The following is a 24,483-nucleotide window of genomic DNA, read 5'->3' as shown; positions in this document are numbered from 1 at the left end:
TCAAATCGCCTTGCGTCTGTGGTTCGTCCGTCTGTCTGTCTGTCCATAAACAATTCTTGTTATCACCATTTCTCAGAAAGCACTGAAGGGATCTTTCTCAAATTTCATATGTAGGTTCCCCTTGATCCCAAGTTATGCATATTGCATTTTGGGATTGATCAGAAAACAACATGGCCGACAGGCAGCCATCTTGGATTTTGACCATTGAAGTATGTTATCGCTATTTCTCAGAAAGTACTGAAGGGATCTTTCTAAAATTTCATATGTAGGTTCCCCTTGATCCCAAATTATGCATATTGCATTTTGGAACCAATCTGAAAACAACATGGCCAACAGACAGCCATTATCGCTAAATCTCTCATTTCATATATAGGTTCCCCTTGTTTGAAAAGGATGTTTATCGCTAAATCTCTCATTTCATATATAGGTTCCCCTTGTTTGAAAAGGATGTTTATCAATTTATACAGATTAGTAACTGGAAGGGAAAAATAGAGAGGTCAATCTGACATGGAACCTATAAAGATCATTCAATGGTGGGTGCCAAGATCCCTCTGGGATATCTTGTTAACATGGTGGCCATGGCAGCCATCTTAGTAAAAACTGTGCTTCATTCCAGGAGGCAACTGTACACTTAGATGTTTTTCATCCAATGTCCTAACAAAACTATGGCTGTAATCCTAATCACTGTAATCTTTGTTACTGTAATATAAGTGAAGCCTTGTCATTGTAATTTCAGTGAAACCTTTTGTTATCTAAGCTGATGTAACCTTCATCACAGAAATCTTAACCCAATCACAGAAATCTTAACCCAATCACAGAAATCTTAACCCAATCACAGAAATCTTAACCCAATCACAGAAATCTTCAGTCGGCTGATCTTTGTCATTGCCAAACAATTTTTCTGAAAGTTATAAGGAATCGTTCAAGATACACAAGTTCTGGTGACTTTGATTCCTTCAAATGGTAATAGATATTAACAAAAACTGTCCGAATTGTTTTTTCTTAAACCTATGTAGCATATTAAGTATCAACAACAAGAACTCTGCTTTACACTTAATTTTAATTAGAAAACCAGACATACAGATAGCTGAGTTGTATAAGTTCTAAGGCATGAAATCACATCATAAATATCACAGATGAGGAGCATTAAAAGTAAATACATATTGTATTTGATAAAACTTGTTAGATATAATTTTCCTTCTCCAAAAACTTTTATAAAAACATGTTGCAGAAAATAAAGGTTTCTCTGCAGCTAAAAAGTTTACTACTCTTTACCCCAGCTAGTACATGTACTATAAATAACAAAGCCTTCAAAATTCTATAAAATTAAAAAACGATATATTGTACAAAATTATTGCTTAAGTCATGATACAACATGGTCACATACACCTTATACTGCTACAGGAGGTTAGATCAAAGTAATATCAATTTCTCTCGAGGTTTCACCTATAACTGAATATGTACATAATTCTGTTGTTAATTTGCCTGCATCTTGGGATATGGTTGGTAATGATGCCAATGTACATTCAGACCTCAAGATAACATATTATATTATATGCATATGCGTAGTTCATCAAATTTTTGTTCCAATTTACATCACTTAGCATTCTGATTTAGTCCCTGTATCTCCACTATAAATCTAGAAATACAAATCACTATAATATAGTACTGTACTTGTATAAAGCTGGCTAATGATGTATCAAGTACACCAATATAGTCTGAAACATCAAGATTTGTTTTTTTGCTGTTTTTACCTAATTACAGTATACAATGTAATATCACAGCAATAGCATGTACATAATATGAATAGAAAAGAGGCCCAGAGGACCTGAATTGCTCACATGACCAGAAAGGAAATTTGGCAAAATTACTCTTTCCAATTTTCATGTTGACCGTAGTATATTAGTGATGTTTTAGAAATTAATATACAATATTTATAACAAAGGCGATATGATTCACTGATAATCATAATGTAGAGTTTTGCATAGATGCATTGTCCAAGTTCGAATACCAAAAATTACCTCTTGGTTATATCAAACATAAATAATGTAAAAACCATTACTTGTAGCAATGTGAATTGTGATGTGGAGCATGCTGTTCATCCTGTGTAGTGTACATGGTAACATATTTCACAATGGTGACTTGAAAATTGGCCAAGCTCATTTGCACGCAGAATCTTTAAACCACTCAATCCTTGTAACCTGCTACCAAAATTGACAAATCTTTGACTTTGAAAATGAGTAAAAGTCATATCAGTACATAGCAGGAACCTAGAGGCCAAAGATGAGTACCCTGCATTTTTCAGAACATGAGATTAAGATTCACAAATGAACTTTAAGCTATTTTGCCCCAGTGACCTTGAAAATAGGTCAAGGTCATTTATATGAAAATAATGTATTCTACTGTAAGTATCTGCTGGCAAAATATCAGCTCTCTGGGCTGTCTGGATCTTGAGAAGATTCTTGAAGTTTGTAACACATTTGACCCCTGAGATATTGAAATTATAAGGAAACTTTAATGTACTCTTCTGCATGTTGATGCATGCCAACTTGTGCACCATACCATAAGCTCACTGGCATATTGTGCCATGTGAGCTAAAAATACTATCACGAAGAAGATATAGATAAGCAATGGACAATGACATTCAAAGCTGACACTATACAGAAATGCATACATTGTACTACATACCTATAGTTCAGAAAATGTATATTAAGTGCTGTTTGCACTTCAGCAAATAAGGAGGCTCATCAAACCTATTTTTAATATCCTCTTAAAACTACTTTATTATTCTAACAGAATTCTATGAATAATTTACTTTTTAACTCGCATTATAAAATGTCATGGAGTGCTTTATCCTGACAACATTGACACTGAAAGGCAAACCAATGCAATGTCTGTTAAACAATACACAGGACTAAAAATCCCTATTATTACAATGATTATATCAACATTTATTGAAATAAAGTCTACCATGTAAATAAACAAACTGCTTTGTTCATGTCAGAGTAAAAACCACATACATGTAATATAATTGTTCCGTTGAGGCAATTTAAGGTGGTTATGAATGCTTGTTTTAATTTATAGAAACAAAGCTGCCTTAATATATGGTCAAATTTACACCATGTAACAGATTTATTCAGTAACACAATATCAGCAGCAGCATGCAGATAATTGTGGATGGCATCATACAAATTCTGTGTTAGAGGTTAGAACTGTAAGTAGACTCACGGTCTATGCCTACCTCCATGTTTTTACAGAAATTTGTGGTAAATGGGATACAGTTAAAGTACTGACAGCCAGGACAGTTATAAAGGGGAAGCACGTAAAACAACACTATTAGAGTTATAAACAAGGCAGTGGCGCCCCCTAGTGACAAAACAATCCCGATGATCTTCCTCCGCCTGTCCCACTGTCCAAAGGACACATAAGGGATGAGTGCAAATGCTAACAGGAAACCAAAAAGGAAGCCACTGATGTGAGCCCAGTTGTCAATCCATGGCAGCAGTCCCAGCAGAAAAAGGAAGAGGATAAAACCACCAATCTTGAGGATGGCTATTATTGGCCTCTTCAGCATCTGTACATTCTGTAGAACTTCCACCAGCAGACAGGCCAGGATGCCAAACTGGGCTCCAGCTGGCCCAACCTGTTGTAATGAAATGAAGAGTGTTAGAGAACATAGTTACACAATCATCCTTGATAAAAGCATGTATGTCATTGAAGTGTTTGTACTGCCTTCCAAAACAGTTGCACTCAAAACAGATTTCATGTTACTACTACATAAGATGCAAATTTTATTATGAAACTACAATTATTTAACATTTAGATCAAACATTTTTTCTGAAGACATATCCTGTCACACATCAGGGAGTTTGTTAGGAGTATGGGAGTTTCCCTTAATGTATAAACATCAAGTAGGAGCTTAAATGATTTCCTTAAAGAGCTAGGAGTAGCAACTTGAATGACATACCTGTATTTCCCCTGATTGGGCCCTGCCCCTAGGTGGGCCAGCGTCACAATATGCAAAATTTGTTCCCCTTCCCCAAGGATGCTTCTAAATGAATTTGGTCTGAATTCATTCACTCGTTCATGACTAGTATCAAATGAATGACTTCATCCATTTCTCCTATTGGGCCCCACCCCACCTGCCCTAGTGTGGCCAGGGTCACCATTTGAATTTGTTCCCCTACGCAAAAGGAATGTTCCCCTTCCCCAAAGGTTGCTTCTAAACAAATTTGGTCCAAATTCATTCACTCATTCATGACGAGTAGCAATTTAAAGGACCAGGTGAGCTTATGCCATGGCCCGGTGTACGTCCGATCCATTGTCCGTCAACATAAGAAAATTAATCAAACTTGGGTTCATGAGATGTCTGGTACACATTTATTTCAAAAAGGGTCAAGTGTGACCTTGGACTTTAGGATTTGACCAATGACCACCGAAGCCTTTTCAGGTGTAGAATTTCATGGTGTCATATTATTGACTGAGGTGTAAATATGAACTAAATCTGTCTAGGGGTTAAAGATAAATCTTGTACACAAGCATTTTTTTTTCAAAAGTGGTCAAGTGTGACCTTTGACCTATACTGATGACCACCAAAAACCTAATAGGGCGTAGACCTTGATGGTGTGATGTTATGGTGTGAATATGAACTAAATTTATCCTGTTCATGAGATACATTATATCTTGTGGGGTGGTGTGAGGGTATAATGAAACATAGACCCTACCGAAACCACTTAACAGTATCAAACTTACCTCTACATGATACGGTAGAAAAATGGAGCTGGCAAGGTTACCAGCAATTCCACTACCAACATATATAATGGCCATCCTTATACAGCCAGTCAATTTCTCTATGTCTCTCATGATCAGGAACTGGAAACCAATGGTGATCACTAGATGGAAAACTCTGGAAAACAGAAATCAAGTTCATCGTGACCATATTGGACTAGTAAAATATATTATTACATGCTAGTACATGAGTTTGATACTGTACCAGTGGAAGTAATAGTTTCTCCCTAATATGTACATTTTACAATAGTATAGAATGTATACCTGTTGTAAAGAGAAAGGCTATATATTATGGATACTTCTGGGGTTAAGTCATTGTCATGACCACAAACAGTTATACCATATAGCGGGAAATTTTAGCGGTCATAAAATTTGGCGATTTCGTCATGAAAACTGAAAGTTAAATTTTAGCGGGTTAAAATTTAGCGATTTCCCTTAAATCCAGGGTTTTAATTTGGCGTTGAGCATATATATTACCTACCAGTTTATATAGATAATTATGTTCTTTCCATACATCCAGTCTATGTTGATTAAATGTGTTAATTATCGATCCTCTGTCTCGAAAACAGAAACTATTACCAAAAAAACGAACACATACATGTAGATTTGTCAAATTAGTGTTTATATGAGTATGACTACATGCAACAGACAAAGAGAATTTAATCAACCGTATGATAACGCCATGGTTATCTATTGTATGAGGTGTCTACGTACAGGTAAGTTAAACAATGAGTCTACAGGTAAAGTGTTAACATCAGTTCACTGAATGGTATGGGTAGATGGCTTTGTTTTCACAAAAAATTATCATGATGCGATATATGTCAAACTTGTATTGATATACATGTATCGTGAGTAGTTGTTCACTAGCTATTCGCATGTACCTATCAGCATTTTGGCCGACAATTGCCAGGAAACAACCAACGTTACGCACCAGTCGTTACTCTCTTGAGTTATCAAAGGTAAATGGCGGTTGGGACGGAAACTATTGGCAAAATTGAAATTTTGGCGACTTTTTATTTGGCGGTGTTAAAAATTGACAGGTTAAATTTTGGCGATCTTTATACGGACCCGCCAAATTAAAGCCCCGCTAAAATGTCCCGCTATACGGTATATAATTTGTTCAGTTGATAAGTTGATAGACTTAAATGCCCATTCATTGTAGGACTTCCTCATTTTTGTTTACCAGGTATGCTAAATACAACTTACCCTCCATGTAAAAACATAGACGTCCATAACCTGTAGAACTGATCTGGTGCCGAATCATCAGAGAAAGGAATCATTCCGCAGATCTCTGTCATACAATTCACCTGGGGAAAAATAGTTATCCTTGTAGTACAACATTTGAAGCTTCAGGTTTACAATACATGAGTTGAAATTTGGTACAATTCTACAGAGCAATGACATATGACGTAAGTAAAGAAAAAAACTACTACATACATCATAGCAATTAGGTGCTGAATCAGAGAATAACCAATTCTACATGTTTCTTAGGAATTACATGTATTTTCCCTATTGGGTCCAGGGGGCCAAAGGCATCATTTATGCAAAATTTGTTCCCCTTTTCTCAAGGATTTATCTTAGTAAATTAAAGACAGATTTTTTTAACACTGTTGAATACTGAGATCATGTTGAATATATTTTGTAGTCTGTCCCTTCTAAATTAGTTTCCTTTTTTGAGGCGAACATCCTGGCGTCACCCTGTCTCAGCGATATTAGTGTAAATGACCCTATATTGTTATAGCTTGGGGCTATTAATCTATCATTAAGCCCTTTGCTTAAATAATGAGTTGCCAAACTTTGAATAAAACATTTACGAGCTACAAAAACTGCAGTGTTTGTTAACATTTTATACACTCTACCACAATACCAATATCACTTGTCCAAGAAAGATATTTCGATGTTGACAATAGTTTTAAAAATTAGAAACAGTTTTTAAAAGGTACAGAATAGCCCAACATTTTCGAACGTGTATGAAATATCCCTTTAATGAGTGGGTGGACAAACTATACATTCTACATTTAACTGTTACCTGTGCACACAAGTATTTATCCTCATGGTAATAGCCTTTGATAAAGTCACAGTGTTCTCGTGTGGTGATCATACACTCTCCTTGTATCCCATAGCAACATGGCCGACCACTGATCTCGCAGGTCATATGACGTCCCTCACTCACCACCGTTGTGTTACTGGATGGTCTGCTGGTTTGCTCACAGTACTGGAAAATGTGGAGAAAATCGGCTTCAGACTATAAATATTAACGGTCATTACCATAGGTATTCTCAAAAATCCCCCTCTCCTACTGTAAAATACAAGATAAAAGGCTTATTTGTGGAAAAGCCTTATTTGCAGATAAATATGCATGGTATCACATAGACTCTGATTTGGAAGGAGAGATGATTAAAGTGTATTGGACAATCCTGTCTGAAGTGTATGCTAGAAACTGGTAATGGCCACCTTGGCTACTGAATTGATTGAGTGTTCTCACAAATACAACTTATTAAGTGAAATCAAGAACAAGTCTATAACCAAAGCAAAGCATTTCAAACAATCTAGAGTATCCAAATTACTGAAACATTAGTACAAATATTTTGCAAAGAGCAATAACTTTGTATAAACTGTAACAATAACAACAGCTACAGCCTTGGGCTTACTCACACAGCAATTAGGTGATAGATTACATAACCAGGACAAACTGACAGGGGACTAAAATAATCACAGGATGGATAAATGTAGGGACCTCGACCATCAACAAAGTAAATGTCAAAGAATAAAAAAATGAGGAAGCTTACCGGCCAATTTGTGATAGAATTCTTGTCCCACACAAACGGTTCAACTGAAGCAGGTTTGGTACAGTAGCTAGAAAAAATAATTGTACTAGTGTAGAGTATTGTAGACAACATCTTCCCAACTATTCCCAGTGATAACCACACTCCTCTATAAATATATCATTAATCCATCAACTTCTCTATAACATGGTACAGTGTCATTCAGTCATCAATACCCTTCTCTATAACATGGTACCGTGTCACTCAGTCATCAACACCCTTCTCTATAACATGTTACAGTGTCATTCAGTCATCAATACCCTTCTCTATAACATGGTACAGTGTCATTCAGTCATCAACACCCTTCTCTATAACATGGTACAGTGTCATTCAGTCATCAACACCCTTCTCTATAACATGGTACAGTGTCATTCAGTCATTCAGTCATCAACACCCTTCTCTATAACATGGTACAGTGTCATTCAGTCATTCAGTCATCAACACCCTTCTCTATAACATGGTACAGTGTCATTCAGTCATCAACACCCTTCTCTATAACATGTTACAGTGTCATTCAGTCATCAATACCCTTCTCTATAACATGGTACAGTGTCATTCAGTCATCAACACCCTTCTCTATAACATGTTACAGTGTCATTCAGTCATCAATACCCTTCTCTATTACATGGTACAGTTTCATTCAGTCATCAATACCCTTCTCTATAACATGGTACAGTGTCACTCAGTCATCAACACCCTTCTCTGTAATATGGTACCGTGTCACTCAGTCATCAACACCCTTCTCTATAACATGGTACAGTGTCATTCAGTCATCAATACCCTTCTCTATAACATGGTACAGTGTCATTCAGTCATCAATACCCTTCTCTATAACATGTTACAGTGTCATTCAGTCATCAACATCCTTCTCTATAACATGGTACAGTGTCATTCAGTCATCAACACCCTTCTTTATAACATGATAGTGTCATTCAGTCATCAACACCCTTCTCTATAACATGGTACAGTGTCATTCAGTCATCAATACCCTTCTCTATAACATGGTACAGTGTCATTCAGTCATCAACACCCTTCTCTATTACATGGTACAGTGTCATTCAGTCATTCAGTCATCAACACCCTTCTCTATAACATGGTACAGTGTCATTCAGTCATCAATACCCTTCTCTATAACATGGTACAGTGTCATTCAGTCATCAACACCCTTCTCTATAACATGGTACAGTGTCATTCAGTCATTCAGTCATCAACACCCTTCTCTATAACATGGTACAGTGTCATTCAGTCATCAACACCCTTCTCTATAACATGGTACAGTGTCATTCAGTCATCAACACCCTTCTCTATAACATGGTACAGTGTCATTCAGTCATCAATACCCTTCTCTATAACATGACACAGTGTCATTAAGTCATCAACACCCTTCTCTATAACATGGTACAGAGTCATTCAGTCATTCAGTCATCAACACCCTTCTCCATAACATGGTACAGTGTCATTCAGTCATCAACACCCTTCTCTATAACATGGTACAGAGTCATTCAGTCATTCAGTCATCAATACCCTTCTCTATAACATGACACAGTGTCAATCAGTCATCAACACCCTTCTCTATAACATGGTACAGAGTCATTCAGTCATTCAGTCATCAATACCCTTCTCTATAACATGACACAGTGTCATTCAGTCATCAACACCCTTCTCTATAACATGGTACAGTGTCATTCAGTCATCAACACCCTTCTCTATAACATGGTACAGTGTCATTCAGTCATCAATACCCTTCTCTATAACATGGTACAGTGTCACTCAGTCATCAACATCCTTCTCTATAACATGATACAGTTATTCAGTCATCAACACCCTTCTCCATAACATGGTACAGTGTCATTCAGTCATCAACACCCTTCTCTATAACATGGTACAGTGTCATTCAGTCATCAACACCCTTCTCTATAACATGGTACAGTGTCATTCAGTCATCAACACCCTTCTCTATAACATGGTACAGTGTCATTCAGTCATCAACACCCTTCTCTATAACATGGAACAGTGTCATTAATCCATCAACATCCCTTCTCTATAACATGGTACAGTGTCATTCAGTCATCAACACCCTTCTCTATAACATGATACAGTGTCATTCAGTCATCAACACCCTTCTCTATAACATGGTACAGTGTCATTCAGTCATCAATACCCTTCTCTATAACATGGTACAGTGTCATTCAGTCATCAATACCCTTCTCTATAACATGGTACAGTGTCATTCAGTCATCAACACCCTTCTCTATAACATGGTACAGTGTCATTCAGTCATCAACACCCTTCTCCTATAACATGGTACAGTGTCATTCAGCCATCAAACTACATCACTTGGTAACTTTCAAAGTCTATATCATTGTCTTACTTTGGGTCCTGTCCACAAACTGCACCAGCAATGAAGCCTCCTTTTCCTGGATTTGAAGAGTTCCATTTCATGAAAGTGTTTAATGTTGGCTGAAAGAAATAATGAACCAGTACTATGTAAGAATGAGTCATTATTTTATACTATTCACTTTGCATGTTTTAATGTATTCTGTAAGAATGGAAAATTAAATAGACAACTCTTCTTTGGAGCTAATAGTATATACATGTATTAATAGATAAGTTCAGTCTGAAACAAAAGGAGGAAATCTGACCTATGGAAAACAATATTTCTTAATTTAAAGCTATCAGATATGGTAAGTCTATGTAGGTAATTATACAGGTTATTAGGTGGACAGAGTGGACTGCAAAGAAGACAATATGTATGAAGAACTTAAACAAAAATCTTTAACTGCTTTCTGTAAACCATATTATATCAAGATCAAATGTACCTCACACAAGTCTTTGACCGTCTGTGTACACCCAGAGCCATCATCTCTCACACAACAACCAGACGTGTTCTCCTCGGCTCGATCCTTCCCTATCCCGTCCCATATGTTCTCATCACGTCTCATACAAGGTGAATACTTTGCTCCGAGATGGATCAAATCAGCCTACAAGCATTGAGAATAATTCAAGTAAGACAACATAATATTATACCTAAGAAAGCAAGGAAAGCTGAAATATTCATTTCACTAGGTAATACAAATTCATTTATATTTTTCATATTTTTGTGACTAAAAATATCATATACTGTACTTATTTTACAATAGGTATTAGGATTTGCTGTAAAACAGTTGTAACATAATCATCTGCTATTTTCTGTGCTCTCAATAAGTTATGGTTTGACTGTCAGTTTTAATTTCAATGTTATGGTTTGACTGTCAGTTTTAATTTCAATGCCTATCAGCAATAAGAATACAATTTTCATAAAAAAATTCAATTCATTTTAAGCTTCCACCTGTTGAAAGGTTCTGTATAAATGTTGCATACTAATTAAGATATCACTTTCTTTAACATAACTACCTGGCGAGGTCCTATCCACAAATTGTCATTCTCCACATAACGAATGTTCTCTATAGCCAAGTTGGGCATCATCACCTAAAATAAAAAGAGTAAGCAGTCCTTTACAGGGGATGATGAAAAGATATTATTCTGTTACAAGTTCTATCACTCTAAACGGCATCACATATCATCTTTTCTACCACAATATGCTGTGTTATTCCACTGTCAAGCCATTGTATAAATGTGTCGACTGGTGGATGAATATATGTTATATACCACTAGTGGTATATGACCTTTCGGTCTTATGATTGGTCAAGAATTTGAACTTTGACCCAAGCTGCAATTGTTATTGACGTCATCAATAATCGAATGACGTCACATCACCGGGTTCTGGACGTCACCAGTACACTTTATTTGCATACGCGAAATTATACTTGGCCATGTTTCCCTTTGATTCAAGCCGATATTTTTGTGGTAGAAACCGATCACAGTACGACTCATGATTGTTGGATATGGAATTTATTTCACACTCGTCAGTTATTTTTTAAAAGGTGCAAAAGACACTCGCAAAAGCTTTTGTCTTTTGTAACTTTTAAAAAATAACTTATGAGTGTGAAATAAATTCCATATCCAACCATCACTCATTGTGTAACCTCTATATATCTTTGTTTCCATGCATATACTTATATAGAACCTTTGCAAAATAATTCTGTACAAACTGGAATTTGCACCTAATCCTTTATGAATTACAAAATTTTTCTTCAGGTTCCTCTGTTCAAAATATAGACACAATATACTTACATATTCAGTTTTCACGGTTTCCCCTGTTCCTATTGGTGCAATACCATACACTGCCACTGATACAATGAAGCACAGGATCTGGACAATGGTCACCCAATAGGTAAAGTATGGTCTGTAAAATAATGGTCAGTATCAGGAGGCTGCTTAGAGTTCCCCAGCTACAACATGGGTTATAATGGGTGTAACCTTGTCGACCTTGTACATCCAGATTGTAACAATGTAGACCTTGTACATCCAGACTATAACATCCTTGTAGACCTTGTACATCCAGACTATAACAACCTTGTAGACCTTGTACATCCAGACTATAACAACCTTGTAGACCTTGTACATCAAGACTATAACAACCTTGTAACCTTGTAGCATTGTACATCCAGACTATAACATCCTTGTACACCTTGTACATCCAGACTATAACATCCTTGTACACCTTGTACATCCAGACTATAACAACCTTGTAGAACTTGTACATCCAGACTATAACATCCTTGTAGACCTTGTATATCCAGACTATAACAACCTTGTAACCTTGTAGACCTTGTATATCCAGACTATAACAACCTTGTAGACCTTGTTCACTTGTACATCCAGACTATAACAACCTTGTAGACCTTGTACATCCAGACTATACCATCCTTGTAGACCTTGTACATCCAGACTATAACAACCTTGTAGAACTTGTACATCCAGACTATAACATCCTTGTAGACCTTGTACATCCAGACTATAACAACCTTGTACATCCAGACTATAACATCCTTGTAGACCTTATACATCCAGACTATAACAACCTTGTAGACCTTGTACATCCACTATAACATCCTTGTAGACCTTGTACATCCAGACTATAACATCCTTGTAGACCTTGTACATCCAGACTATAACATCCTTGTAGACCTTTTACATCCAGACTATAACAACCTTGTAGACCTTGTACATCCAGACTATAACAACCTTGTAGACCTTGTAGACCTTGTACATCCAGACTATAACAACATTGTAGACCTTGTACATCCAGACTATAACAACCTTGTAGACCTTGTACATCCAGACTATAACAACCTTGTAGACCTTGTAGACCTTGTACATCCAGACTATAACATCCTTGTAGACCTTGTACATCCAGACTATAACATCCTTGTAGACCTTGTACATCCAGACTATAACATCCTTGTAGACCTTGTACATCCAGACTATAACATCCTTGTACACCTTGTAACCTTGTAGACCTTGTACATCCAGACTATAACATCCTTGTAGACCTTGTACATCCAGACTATAACATCCTTGTAGACCTTGTACATCCAGATTATAACATCCTTGTAGACCTTGTACATCCAGACTATACCATCCTTGTAGACCTTTTACATCCAGACTATAACATCCTTGTAGACCTTGTACATCCAGACTATAACAACCTTGTAGACCTTGTAGACCTTGTACATCCAGACTATAACAACCTTGTAGCATTGTACATCCAGACTATAACATCCTTGTAGACCTTGTACTTCCAGACTATAACATCCTTGTAGACCTTGTACATCCAGACTATAACAACCTTGTAGACCTTGTACATCCAGACTATAACAACCTTGTAGACCTTGTACATCCAGACTATAACAACCTTGTAGACCTTGTACATCCAGACTATAACAACCTTGTAGACCTTGTACATCCAGACTATAACAACCTTGTACACCTTGTACATCCAGACTATAACAACCTTGTAGACCTTGTACATCCAGACTATAACATCCTTGTAGACCTTGTACATCCAGACTATAACATCCTTGTAGACCTTGTACATCCAGATTATAACAACCTTGTACACCTTGTACATCCAGACTATAACATCCTTGTAGACCTTGTACATCCAGACTATAACATCCTTGTAGACCTTGTACATCCAGACTATAACAACCTTGTAGACCTTGTACATCCAGACTATACCATCCTTGTAGACCTTGTACATCCAGACTATAACATCCTTGTAGACCTTGTACATCCAGACTATAACATCCTTGTAGACCTTGTACATCCAGACTATAACATCCTTGTAGACCTTGTACATCCAGACTATAACATCCTTGTAGACCTTGTACATCCAGACTATAACATCCTTGTAGACCTTGTACATCCAGATTATAACAACCTTGTACACCTTGTACATCCAGACTATAACATCCTTGTACACCTTGTACATCCAGACTATAACAACCTTGTAGACCTTGTACATCCAGACTATAACATCCTTGTAGACCTTGTACATCCAGACTATAACATCCTTGTAGACCTTGTAGACCTTGTACATCCAGACTATAACATCCTTGTACACCTTGTTACCTTGTAGACCTTGTAACCTTGTACATCCAGACTATAACAACCTTGTAGACCTTGTTCACTTGTACATCCAGACTATAACATCCTTGTAGACCTTGTACACCTTGTACATCCAGACTATAACATCCTTGTAGACCTTGTACACCTTGTACATCCAGACTATAACATCCTTGTAGACCTTGTACACCTTGTACATCCAGACTATAACAACCTTGTAACCTTGTACATCCAGACTATAACATCCTTGTAACCTTGTACATCCAGACTATAACAACCTTGTAGAACTTGTACATCCAGACTATAACAACCTTGTACACCTTGTAACCTTGTACATCCAGACTAGTACATCATTGTACACCTTGTACATCCAGACTATAACAACCTTGTAACCTTGTACATCCAGACTATAACAACCTTGTACACCTTGTTCACTTGTACATCCAGACTATAACATCCTTGTAACCTTGTACATCCAGACTATAACATTCTTGTAGACCTTGTACATCCAGACTATAACATCCTTGTAGAACTTGTACATCCAGACTATAACATCCTTGTAGACCTTGTACATCCAGACTATAACATCCTTGTAGACCTTGTACATCCAGACTATAACAACCTTGTAGAACTTGTACATCCAGACTATAACATCCTTGTAGACCTTGTACATCCAGACTATAACATCCTTGTAACCTTGTACATCCAGACTATAACATCCTTGTAACCTTGTACATCCAGACTATAACATTCTTGTAGACCTTGTACATCCAGACTATAACAACCTTGTAGAACTTGTACATCCAGACTATAACATCCTTGTAGACCTTGTACATCCAGACTATAACATCCTTGTAGACCTTGTACATCCAGACTATAACAACCTTGTAGACCTTGTACATCCAGACTATAACATCCTTGTAACCTTGTACATCCAGACTATAACATCCTTGTAACCTTGTACATCCAGACTATAACATTCTTGTAGACCTTGTACATCCAGACTATAACAACCTTGTAGAACTTGTACATCCAGACTATAACATCCTTGTAGACCTTGTACATCCAGACTATAACATCCTTGTAGACCTTGTACATCCAGACTATAACAACCTTGTACATCCAGACTATAACAACCTTGTAGACCTTGTACATCCAGACTATAACATCCTTGTAGACCTTGTACATCCAGACTATAACAACCTTGTACATCCAGACTATAACATCCTTGTAGACCTTATACATCCAGACTATAACAACCTTGTAGACCTTGTACATCCACTATAACATCCTTGTAGACCTTGTACATCCAGACTATAACATCCTTGTAGACCTTTTACATCCAGACTATAACAACCTTGTAGACCTTGTACATCCAGACTATAACATCCTTGTAGACCTTGTACATCCAGACTATAACAACCTTGTAGACCTTGTACATCCAGACTATAACAACCTTGTAGACCTTGTACATCCACTATAACATCCTTGTAGACCTTGTACATCCAGACTATAACATCCTTGTAGACCTTTTACATCCAGACTATAACAACCTTGTAGACCTTGTACATCCAGACTATAACAACCTTGTAGACCTTGTAACCTTGTAGACCTTGTAACCTTGTAGACCTTGTACATCCAGACTATAACAACCTTGTAACCTTGTAGACCTTGTACATCCAGACTATAACATCCTTGTAGACCTTGTAGACCTTGTACATCCAGACTATAACATCCTTGTAGACCTTGTAGACCTTGTACATCCAGACTATAACAACCTTGTAGACCTTGTACATCCAGACTATAACAACCTTGTAGAACTTGTACATCCAGACTATAACATCCTTGTAGACCTTGTACATCCAGACTATAACAACCTTGTACATCCAGACTATAACAACCTTGTAGACCTTGTACATCCAGACTATAACATCCTTGTAGACCTTGTACATCCAGACTATAACATCCTTGTAGACCTTGTACATCCAGACTATAACATCCTTGTAGACCTTGTACATCCAGATTATAACAACCTTGTACACCTTGTACATCCAGACTATAACATCCTTGTAGACCTTGTACATCCAGACTATAACATCCTTGTAGACCTTGTACATCCAGACTATAACAACCTTGTAGACCTTGTACATCCAGACTATAACAACCTTGTAGACCTTGTACATCCAGACTATAACAACCTTGTAGAACTTGTACATCCAGACTATAACATCCTTGTAGACCTTGTACATCCAGACTATAACATCCTTGTAGACCTTGTACATCCAGACTATAACATCCTTGTAGACCTTGTACATCCAGACTATAACAACCTTGTACATCCAGACTATAACAACCTTGTAGACCTTGTACATCCAGACTATAACATCCTTGTAGACCTTGTACATCCAGACTATAACATCCTTGTAGACCTTGTACATCCAGACTATAACATCCTTGTAGACCTTGTACATCCAGATTATAACAACCTTGTACACCTTGTACATCCAGACTATAACATCCTTGTACACCTTGTACATCCAGACTATAACAACCTTGTAGACCTTGTACATCCAGACTATAACATCCTTGTAGACCTTGTACATCCAGACTATAACAACCTTGTAGACCTTGTACATCCAGACTATAACATCCTTGTACACCTTGTACATCCAGACTATAACATCCTTGTAGACCTTGTACATCCAGACTATAACATCCTTGTAGACCTTGTAGACCTTTTACATCCAGACTATAACAACCTTGTAACCTTGTACATCCAGACTATAACAACCTTGTACATCCAGACTATAACATCCTTGTAGACCTTGTACATCCAGACTATAACATCCTTGTAGACCTTGTAGACCTTTTACATCCAGACTATAACAACCTTGTAACCTTGTACATCCAGACTATAACAACCTTGTACATCCAGACTATAACAACCTTGTAGACCTTGTACATCCAGACTATAACATCCTTGTAGACCTTGTACATCCAGACTATAACAACTTTGTACATCCAGACTATAACATCCTTGTAGACCTTTTACATCCAGACTATAACAACCTTGTAGACCTTGTACATCCAGACTATAACATCCTTGTAGACCTTGTACATCCAGACTATAACAACCTTGTAGACCTTGTAGACCTTGTACATCCAGACTATAACATCCTTGTAGACCTTGTACATCCAGACTATAACAACCTTGTAGACCTTGTACATCCAGACTATACCATCCTTGTAGACCTTGTACATCCAGACTATAACAACCTTGTAGACCTTGTACATCCAGACTATACCATCCTTGTAGACCTTGTACATCCAGATTATAACAACCTTGTAGACCTTGTACATCCAGACTATACCATCCTTGTAGACCTTGTACATCCAGACTATAACAACCTTGTAGACCTTGTACATCCAGACTATAACATCCTTGTAGACCTTGTACATCCAGACTATAACATCCTTGTACACCTTGTACATCCAGACTATAACAACCTTGTACACCTTGTAGACCTTGTACATCCAGACTATAACAACCTTGTAGACCTTGTAGACCTTGTACATCCAGACTATAACAACCTTGTACACCTTGTACATCCAGACTATAACAACCTTGTAACCTTGTAGACCTTGTACATCCAGATTATAACATCCTTGTACACCTTGTACATCCAGACTATAACAACCTTGTACACCTTGTAGACCTTGTACATCCAGACTATAACAACCTTGTAGACCTTGTACATCCAGACTATAACAACCTTGTAACCTTGTAGACCTTGTACATCCAGATTATAACATCCTTGTAGACCTTGTACATCCAGACTATACCATCCTTGTAGACCTTGTACATCCGACTATAACAACCTTGTAGAACTTGTACATCCAGACTATAACAACCTTGTACACCTTGTACATCCAGACTATAACATCCTTGTAGACCTTGTACATCCAGACTATAACAACCTTGTAGAACTTGTACATCCAGACTATAACAACCTTGTACACCTTGTACATCCAGACTATAACATCCTTGTAGACCTTGTACTTCCAGACTATAACAACCTTGTAACCTTGTACATCCAGACTATAACAACCTTGTAGACCTTGTACATCCGGACTATAACAACCTTGTAGACCTTGTATCCTTGTAGACCTTGTAACCTTGTACACCTTGTACATCCAGACTATAACATCCTTGTAGATCTTGTATCCTTGTACACCTTGTACATCCAGACTATAACAACCTTGTAACCTTGTAGACCTTGTACATCCAGACTATAACAACCTTGTAGACCTTGTAACCTTGTACACCTTGTACATCCAGACTATAACAACCTTGTAGACCTTGTAACCTTGTAGACCTTGTAAACCTTGTAACCTTTTACACCTTGTACATCCAGACTATAACAACCTTGTAGACCTTGTACATACAGGCTATAACATCCTTGTAGACCTTGTACATCCAGACTATAACAACCTTGTAGACCTTGTAACCTTGTACACCTTGTACATCCAGACTATAACAACCTTGTAGATATTTCATGGCCATGTCCTTTTCATGTGTTTGACATATTTTTTGTTAATTAAGAAACAAGCCTAATTGATTTGGTAGATAATATTGTATTCAAGAATTAATATGTAATGAGGTTTGTCGAGTTTTTAACTACATTAGCTTACTTTTTGCGAGTTTTGTAGAGTATGTATTTGTAGAGATTTGCTATCCCTACCTGTGATCATCAAAGTCATCAATCTGTGACTTGACGTAGGAGCTGAGTCGATCACTACGGTAACTACGGTTAAATAATCGACCAACAAATCCCATTCCAATCTGTCGCTTGTCTTGGTCTTCCAGATCATCCCGCACAACATTGTCAATTCTTTTCATTCCAAAATGGGGCACACCCTCATCCATCTGGTGGCTTTTAACATGTCCATACCGATGTGCTGGTCGCCATCCTTTACTTTGTCTGTGTAAGGTAAATGTGACCGATTACTTAATATAAATACTAATTTGGTATCAACACATATAGGGGCAGTACTATTACTACTCCATTAGTTAGTACACCAGTTGTTTACATTTTTACTATTATTACTACATTAATTAGTACACAAGTTGTTTACATTTTTACTATAATTACTTCATTAGTAAGTACATCAGTTGTTTCCATTTTTACTATTATCACTTCATTAGTTAGTACACCAGTTGTTTACATTTTTACTATATTACTACATTAATTAGTACACAAGTTGTTTACATTTTTACTATTATCACTTCATTAGTTAGTACATCAGTTGTTTACATTTTTACTATTATCACTTCATTAGTTAGTACACAAGTTGTTTACATTTTTACTATTATTACTTCATTAGTTAGTACACAAGTTGTTTACATTTTTACTATTATTTCTCCATTAATTAGTAAACAAGTTGTTTACATTTTTACTATTATTACTACATTAATTAGTACATCAGTTGTTTACATTTTTACTATAATTACTACATTAATTAGTACATCAGTTGTTTACATTTTTACTATTACTACATTAATTAGTACATCAGTTGTTTACATTTTTACTATAATTACTACATTAATTAGTACATCAGTTGTTTACATTTTTACTATTATTACTTCATTAGTTAGTACACCAGTTGTTTACATTTTTACTATTATTTCTCCATTAATTAGTAAACAAGTTGTTTACATTTTTACTATTATTACTACATTAATTAGTACATCAGTTGTTTACATTTTTACTATTATTACTACATTATTTAGTACATCAGTTGTTTACATTTTTACTATAATTACTACATTAATTATTACACCAGTTGTTTACATTTTTGTGTCATTTTAAGCAGGACATGTCATATTTGTGTTCAGCATGCACTTACATCTCCATCTCAGCATCTTCTCCAATCTTTTCCATCCTCATCTCGGGACTAAAGGCTGGCTCATCGTAGAATACATCATCCACTAGACTGAAGGCATCATCATACGACTACAATAGACCAACAGTCTTCAATGAGAATCTAAACAACTGACACACGAGAGCTGTGTCTGTCGCAAATATAAAGGCATAACAATACAGATAAAACAGTCTGAATAATCACCAAGATGTGAAGAAAGCGCTGAAGACATGTTGTCTAATTTTTCTTTTTCATTATGTATAACTTCGTCTATAAGATACTTACCAATTATATATATATATTTTGATGGAATAAAGACGAGTATTAAATATCACTTTTTTGAGTTTTTCATTTTTTTCTTATAATCATGACCAAATGTTTCATTATACATGTATTGGTAAAGATTGTGAAGATTAACATACATGACTTAACAAGTAGATTCAGCTTCACTTTGTACACAACGATAAAAACCATGTATAAAAAGACAATAAAACTGTAGCAGAAAAAAAATCAAATTGACTCTGTTGAACCATCTGTCCACTTAGGTGAACAGCATATAATTATAATAAAATGACCATCAAATTTACAAATCAATTACATTTTGTTTAGTACCACATCAAAGTGCGGTATTAATTGGTAAACACCATATCTAAGATGCTTTCTCTACTTCACCTTTCCAAATTGGTTAATATTATATTTGTCTGAGTTTAATCAGATTTTAGAAAAGTTTGGCGAGGACTTTGACAACATGCTTACATGATAAATCATGCTAGCTGAAAGGTCGTCTGGGTACTCTCCTGCTAGACTGGCAGGAGCAAAGCTTCTCTGGCGCTGTACACTCGGTTTCCCTCTAAGCTTCTTCCTAGCACCCTATAGTCATATAGATCAATTAAGATTATAAATTAACACATCTTCATTTTCACACTATTTAGAGCATTTTAATTTGTATAATGCAGAAAGTGAAACTTTTTTTTCAATAAGCATAATGACAAAATATTTCATGTCTTTTTTTCATTGTTTATAGATAATTAATTTTTCTATACTTCTCGCAAAGTGTTGTATACTGAATATGTTAATAAAACAAAACATATCTAGGCCTAAACTTTAACCTCTCTATCAAATTGTTATAAAGTAAAAGATTTCCTGACCTTGTGACTCCATTTTTTCTGAAAATTTTGTTGAAACACATGTTATAGGACTTATCCTTCATTTGTCATTCAGGAAACATAAATATTTTTATAAACTGATGAAACAGTTATTACTTACAGCAATACTTTTAACAGTCATCTTAACAACAGATTCTTTTCTTGGTCTTTTAGGAGGGCCCCGTGATCTGGCATATGTGCTTGTGCTAGAAAGTGGAGTGGTTCTCCTGGAAGAATACTCGCTATGTCGAGCAGGATTACGAAGTGGATCATAGACATGTGGCACGGCAGACATATCCCCCAAAACATCATCACTATCTGCCTGGTCCTTTCCAGGCATCTTGTCTTCTCGGTATTTGCCATGATAAAACCGCATTCTTCTGTTATTCCAACGTTGGGATTTACTGGCATCTTCTTCTCCAACACCAAAGAAGTCTGCAATGCTAGTCTTGATTTTCCTTTGAAACACATAACACCAACAGTTAAATGGGTACCTATATTTTAAAATGCTGAATGAATTATATCAAACAGATACAGAGAATGAATGAGAACATCAAACAGACCAAAATAGAATCTGTTAAATTTCTTGCAACAAAATGAATGAAAAAAAATTTTGTAGCAGCATTATGCTCCATTTAATGGTACAGCTTACTCATACCAGCTCAATTGACATGTTTCACTGAATGGAATAAGCTAGAAATACCAAGTTAGGTGTGGTAAATGTACTATACTGCACCTTCCAACTCTAGACATGGTGCTTGGCTCTTCCTCATCTTCCTCACCAGCTCCTCGGGCTGGAGCGCTGGCTGTGGTCATTCTGGATATTTGACGGTCATATGTCATGCCTATGTTTGGGTCATAAGTATTCTGGCGTTGGTAGTTTCTAGGCATCTTGCTAGCCTGAAAAGTAATCAATATATTTTGTATAAAAACTTACTTTGACTTACTGATCTCATAGAAAAAGTCTAAGAACAACTTTAGACAAAGGAGTATTATTATGGTGTAATGATTTATATTACCTATACTGCAGTAGAGGTAACAGTGAACTTGATATGACAAAAGCAATCCAATCTTTCATGACTAACTCGGGACTATGTTACTCTAGATTGACACTCTAACTATCTGAGCTACCCAGCCAACGTCTTCTACTTCTACCATTTAACGACCTAGGTATCCACAACACAAGATTTTTTTATTCAAACAGTCAGAGACCGTAGACTATATCGTTGTTGTATGTTATCATCACGAGATCATCGAACAAGAACTAGGCTACTGTAGATCGTTCAACTGCTCAACAGCAAGCACTTCAGCAATAATCAGAGCTGAAAACGACAGACAGAAAGTCGAATTGACCCACATATTCTAAAGGCGAAACTAAAATGAACACTTGCAACACATTAAATTAGAATGAACTCTCATAAAGCATGTTAATGAACACAGAAGAGAAATTTCGATTAACTTACATGCAAACTCTGTTTACTTCCGACGATTCGTTGATAAGAGGAAGTGGAATCTGAGCATGCGTAAAAATCGGTCTCACTAATTACCAACAAGAGCCGACCAGAGTCGACAAGAAACTAGATTTACCGACAAGAGCCGACACGAAGTTAGAATTACCGACAAGAAAGAAATTGGGAGATGAAATAGTTTTTATTTATTAATACAATGTATGATTTGTTCATTTTTTCTATTTTGGATTGTTTTGTTTTGACACAAAATGATTAGGCCTACATTGATTTATATAGAAAGATAGCAAATAGTTGGAAGGAAAAGGGACAGATGTAGAGATATCAGGGTGAGAAGATGAAAATTGATATTTTTAATAAATTTACTAAATGAAATGTTCACGAATAATGTACACAAATTATTAATTGTTAGGCCAGAGTAATAATAAATAATAATACGTGGCACTATCTAGCTACACATTCAAAACATGTCACTTATCGATTGTTCGTAGTAAACACAATCCATGCCGGAACGTTCTCTTATGTCAAGCTTTTCCTTTCAAGGTTTCTCGTCCGTGTGCCACGCATTCGAATTTAATCATACTGGTGAATAAACATATCATCATATGAACATATTACAATATAAACATTATCAAATTACATATTCTAAGTAAGACATAGGTTAAAATTAGAACAAACATAGAGATATATACTGGTCATTCTGGTCGGACTATACATGTCTACAACACGACCGGTCATTCTGGTCGGACTATACATGTCAACAACACGACCGGTCATTCTGGTCGGACTATGCATGTCTACAACACGACCGGTCATTCTGGTCGGACTATACATGTCAACAACACGACCGGTCATTCTGGTCGGACTATACGTGTCTACAACACGACCGGTCATTCTGGTAATTTTTTGTATTTCACTTATCCCTCATAACAGTTGTATTCATTGTAGTTTGAGGAATTTAATTTTCATACAATTGAGTATTGATACATTCATTGTATCCATAGATTAAGATTGGAAAATTGTCCGTGAAATTCATCATGATATTCAAGGAATTTTCATATAGCCCAAATGCGTGATACTGCTGCAGATTTGTAGCAATTACTTGAAGGAAACAGGAAAAATACCACCTACAACGAAGAAAGAACCGCCCAAGCCTAGTAAGACTTCGGGATATCACATTCTGACGTATACGTCCATCAAGAGGAGGACGCCATATGAGTGATCGAATTATTAGTGTCTTAGGAAATATACATCCATCATCAACGAGGTAGTAACACAGGTTGTGAGACGACCACGGAGAGGAAATGTTGGAACGGTAACAATGAGACTTTGAGTAACACCATCCATCTCGGAATTGATGACTCCACTGGAAACACTTATGGAGTTGTAGAGAACCAAGAAACATTGATGAGTAAGTTTGCAATGCCAAGTAGACTGAAGGTGAAATGTTTCCAGTTGGGGATGGAGGTTAGAGGATTTACATCCCAAGGCTACACGATCCGACGCCATACCAAAGGAAACATTAACCAGATGCTGTAAAATAGGATTTGGCATGGTCTCGCGACTACTTCATAGGAAGGTCACCTAGAAAGTTCGACTTGGTCAAAGGGTACCGGAATCTGAAATATCAATACCTGCAACACAACCAGAGAGCAAACCAACCCTATTATGAGAAGATTGGGAAGTTAGATGGTATGTCAGGTCACCTCAGAAATAAACGCTAGACAAGCCGTATCAGCAGCAGCGACATAATAATAGCGAAAATCATCTCAAGGTAAGGTCAACAAGAGGTCACACGAATTAACAGATGTTTTTACATATCATCAT

General features: G+C 36.6%; 1 protein-coding gene across 3 annotated transcripts; it reads right to left on the bottom strand.

Annotated features, from left to right (window-relative positions):
* Positions 1-1,041: 1,041 nt before the first annotated feature.
* Positions 1,042-22,691, bottom strand: LOC117324256 (inactive rhomboid protein 1-like). 3 transcript variants are annotated; one of them, XM_033880043.1, is made up of 16 exons: positions 22,654-22,689; positions 22,329-22,512; positions 21,927-21,974; positions 21,312-21,648; positions 20,802-20,915; positions 20,031-20,137; positions 18,866-19,105; positions 11,787-11,898; positions 11,007-11,081; positions 10,433-10,594; positions 9,985-10,073; positions 7,578-7,644; positions 6,818-7,003; positions 5,995-6,095; positions 4,753-4,906; positions 1,042-3,643 (listed from the first exon to the last, which is right to left on the bottom strand). In XM_033880043.1, exons 2-16 carry the CDS (start codon positions 22,346-22,348, stop codon positions 3,200-3,202), a joined length of 2,256 nt encoding a protein of 751 aa, XP_033735934.1. In that variant the 5' UTR covers positions 22,349-22,512; positions 22,654-22,689; the 3' UTR covers positions 1,042-3,199. The 3 variants fall into 3 exon arrangements, with proteins under 3 accessions (XP_033735934.1, XP_033735942.1, XP_033735925.1); XM_033880051.1 differs by having other exon boundaries at positions 22,329-22,356; positions 22,654-22,683; XM_033880034.1 differs by lacking the exon at positions 22,329-22,512 and having other exon boundaries at positions 21,927-22,090; positions 22,654-22,691.
* Between the last annotated feature and the right edge of the window lie 1,792 nt (positions 22,692-24,483).

This window comes from Pecten maximus, chromosome 1, assembly GCF_902652985.1.
Source record: "Pecten maximus chromosome 1, xPecMax1.1, whole genome shotgun sequence".
NCBI classification, from domain to species: Eukaryota; Metazoa; Mollusca; class Bivalvia; order Pectinida; family Pectinidae; genus Pecten; species Pecten maximus.
The sequence above is the reverse complement of the archived record's forward strand: the minus strand, read 5'-3'. Positions and strand labels throughout refer to the sequence as shown.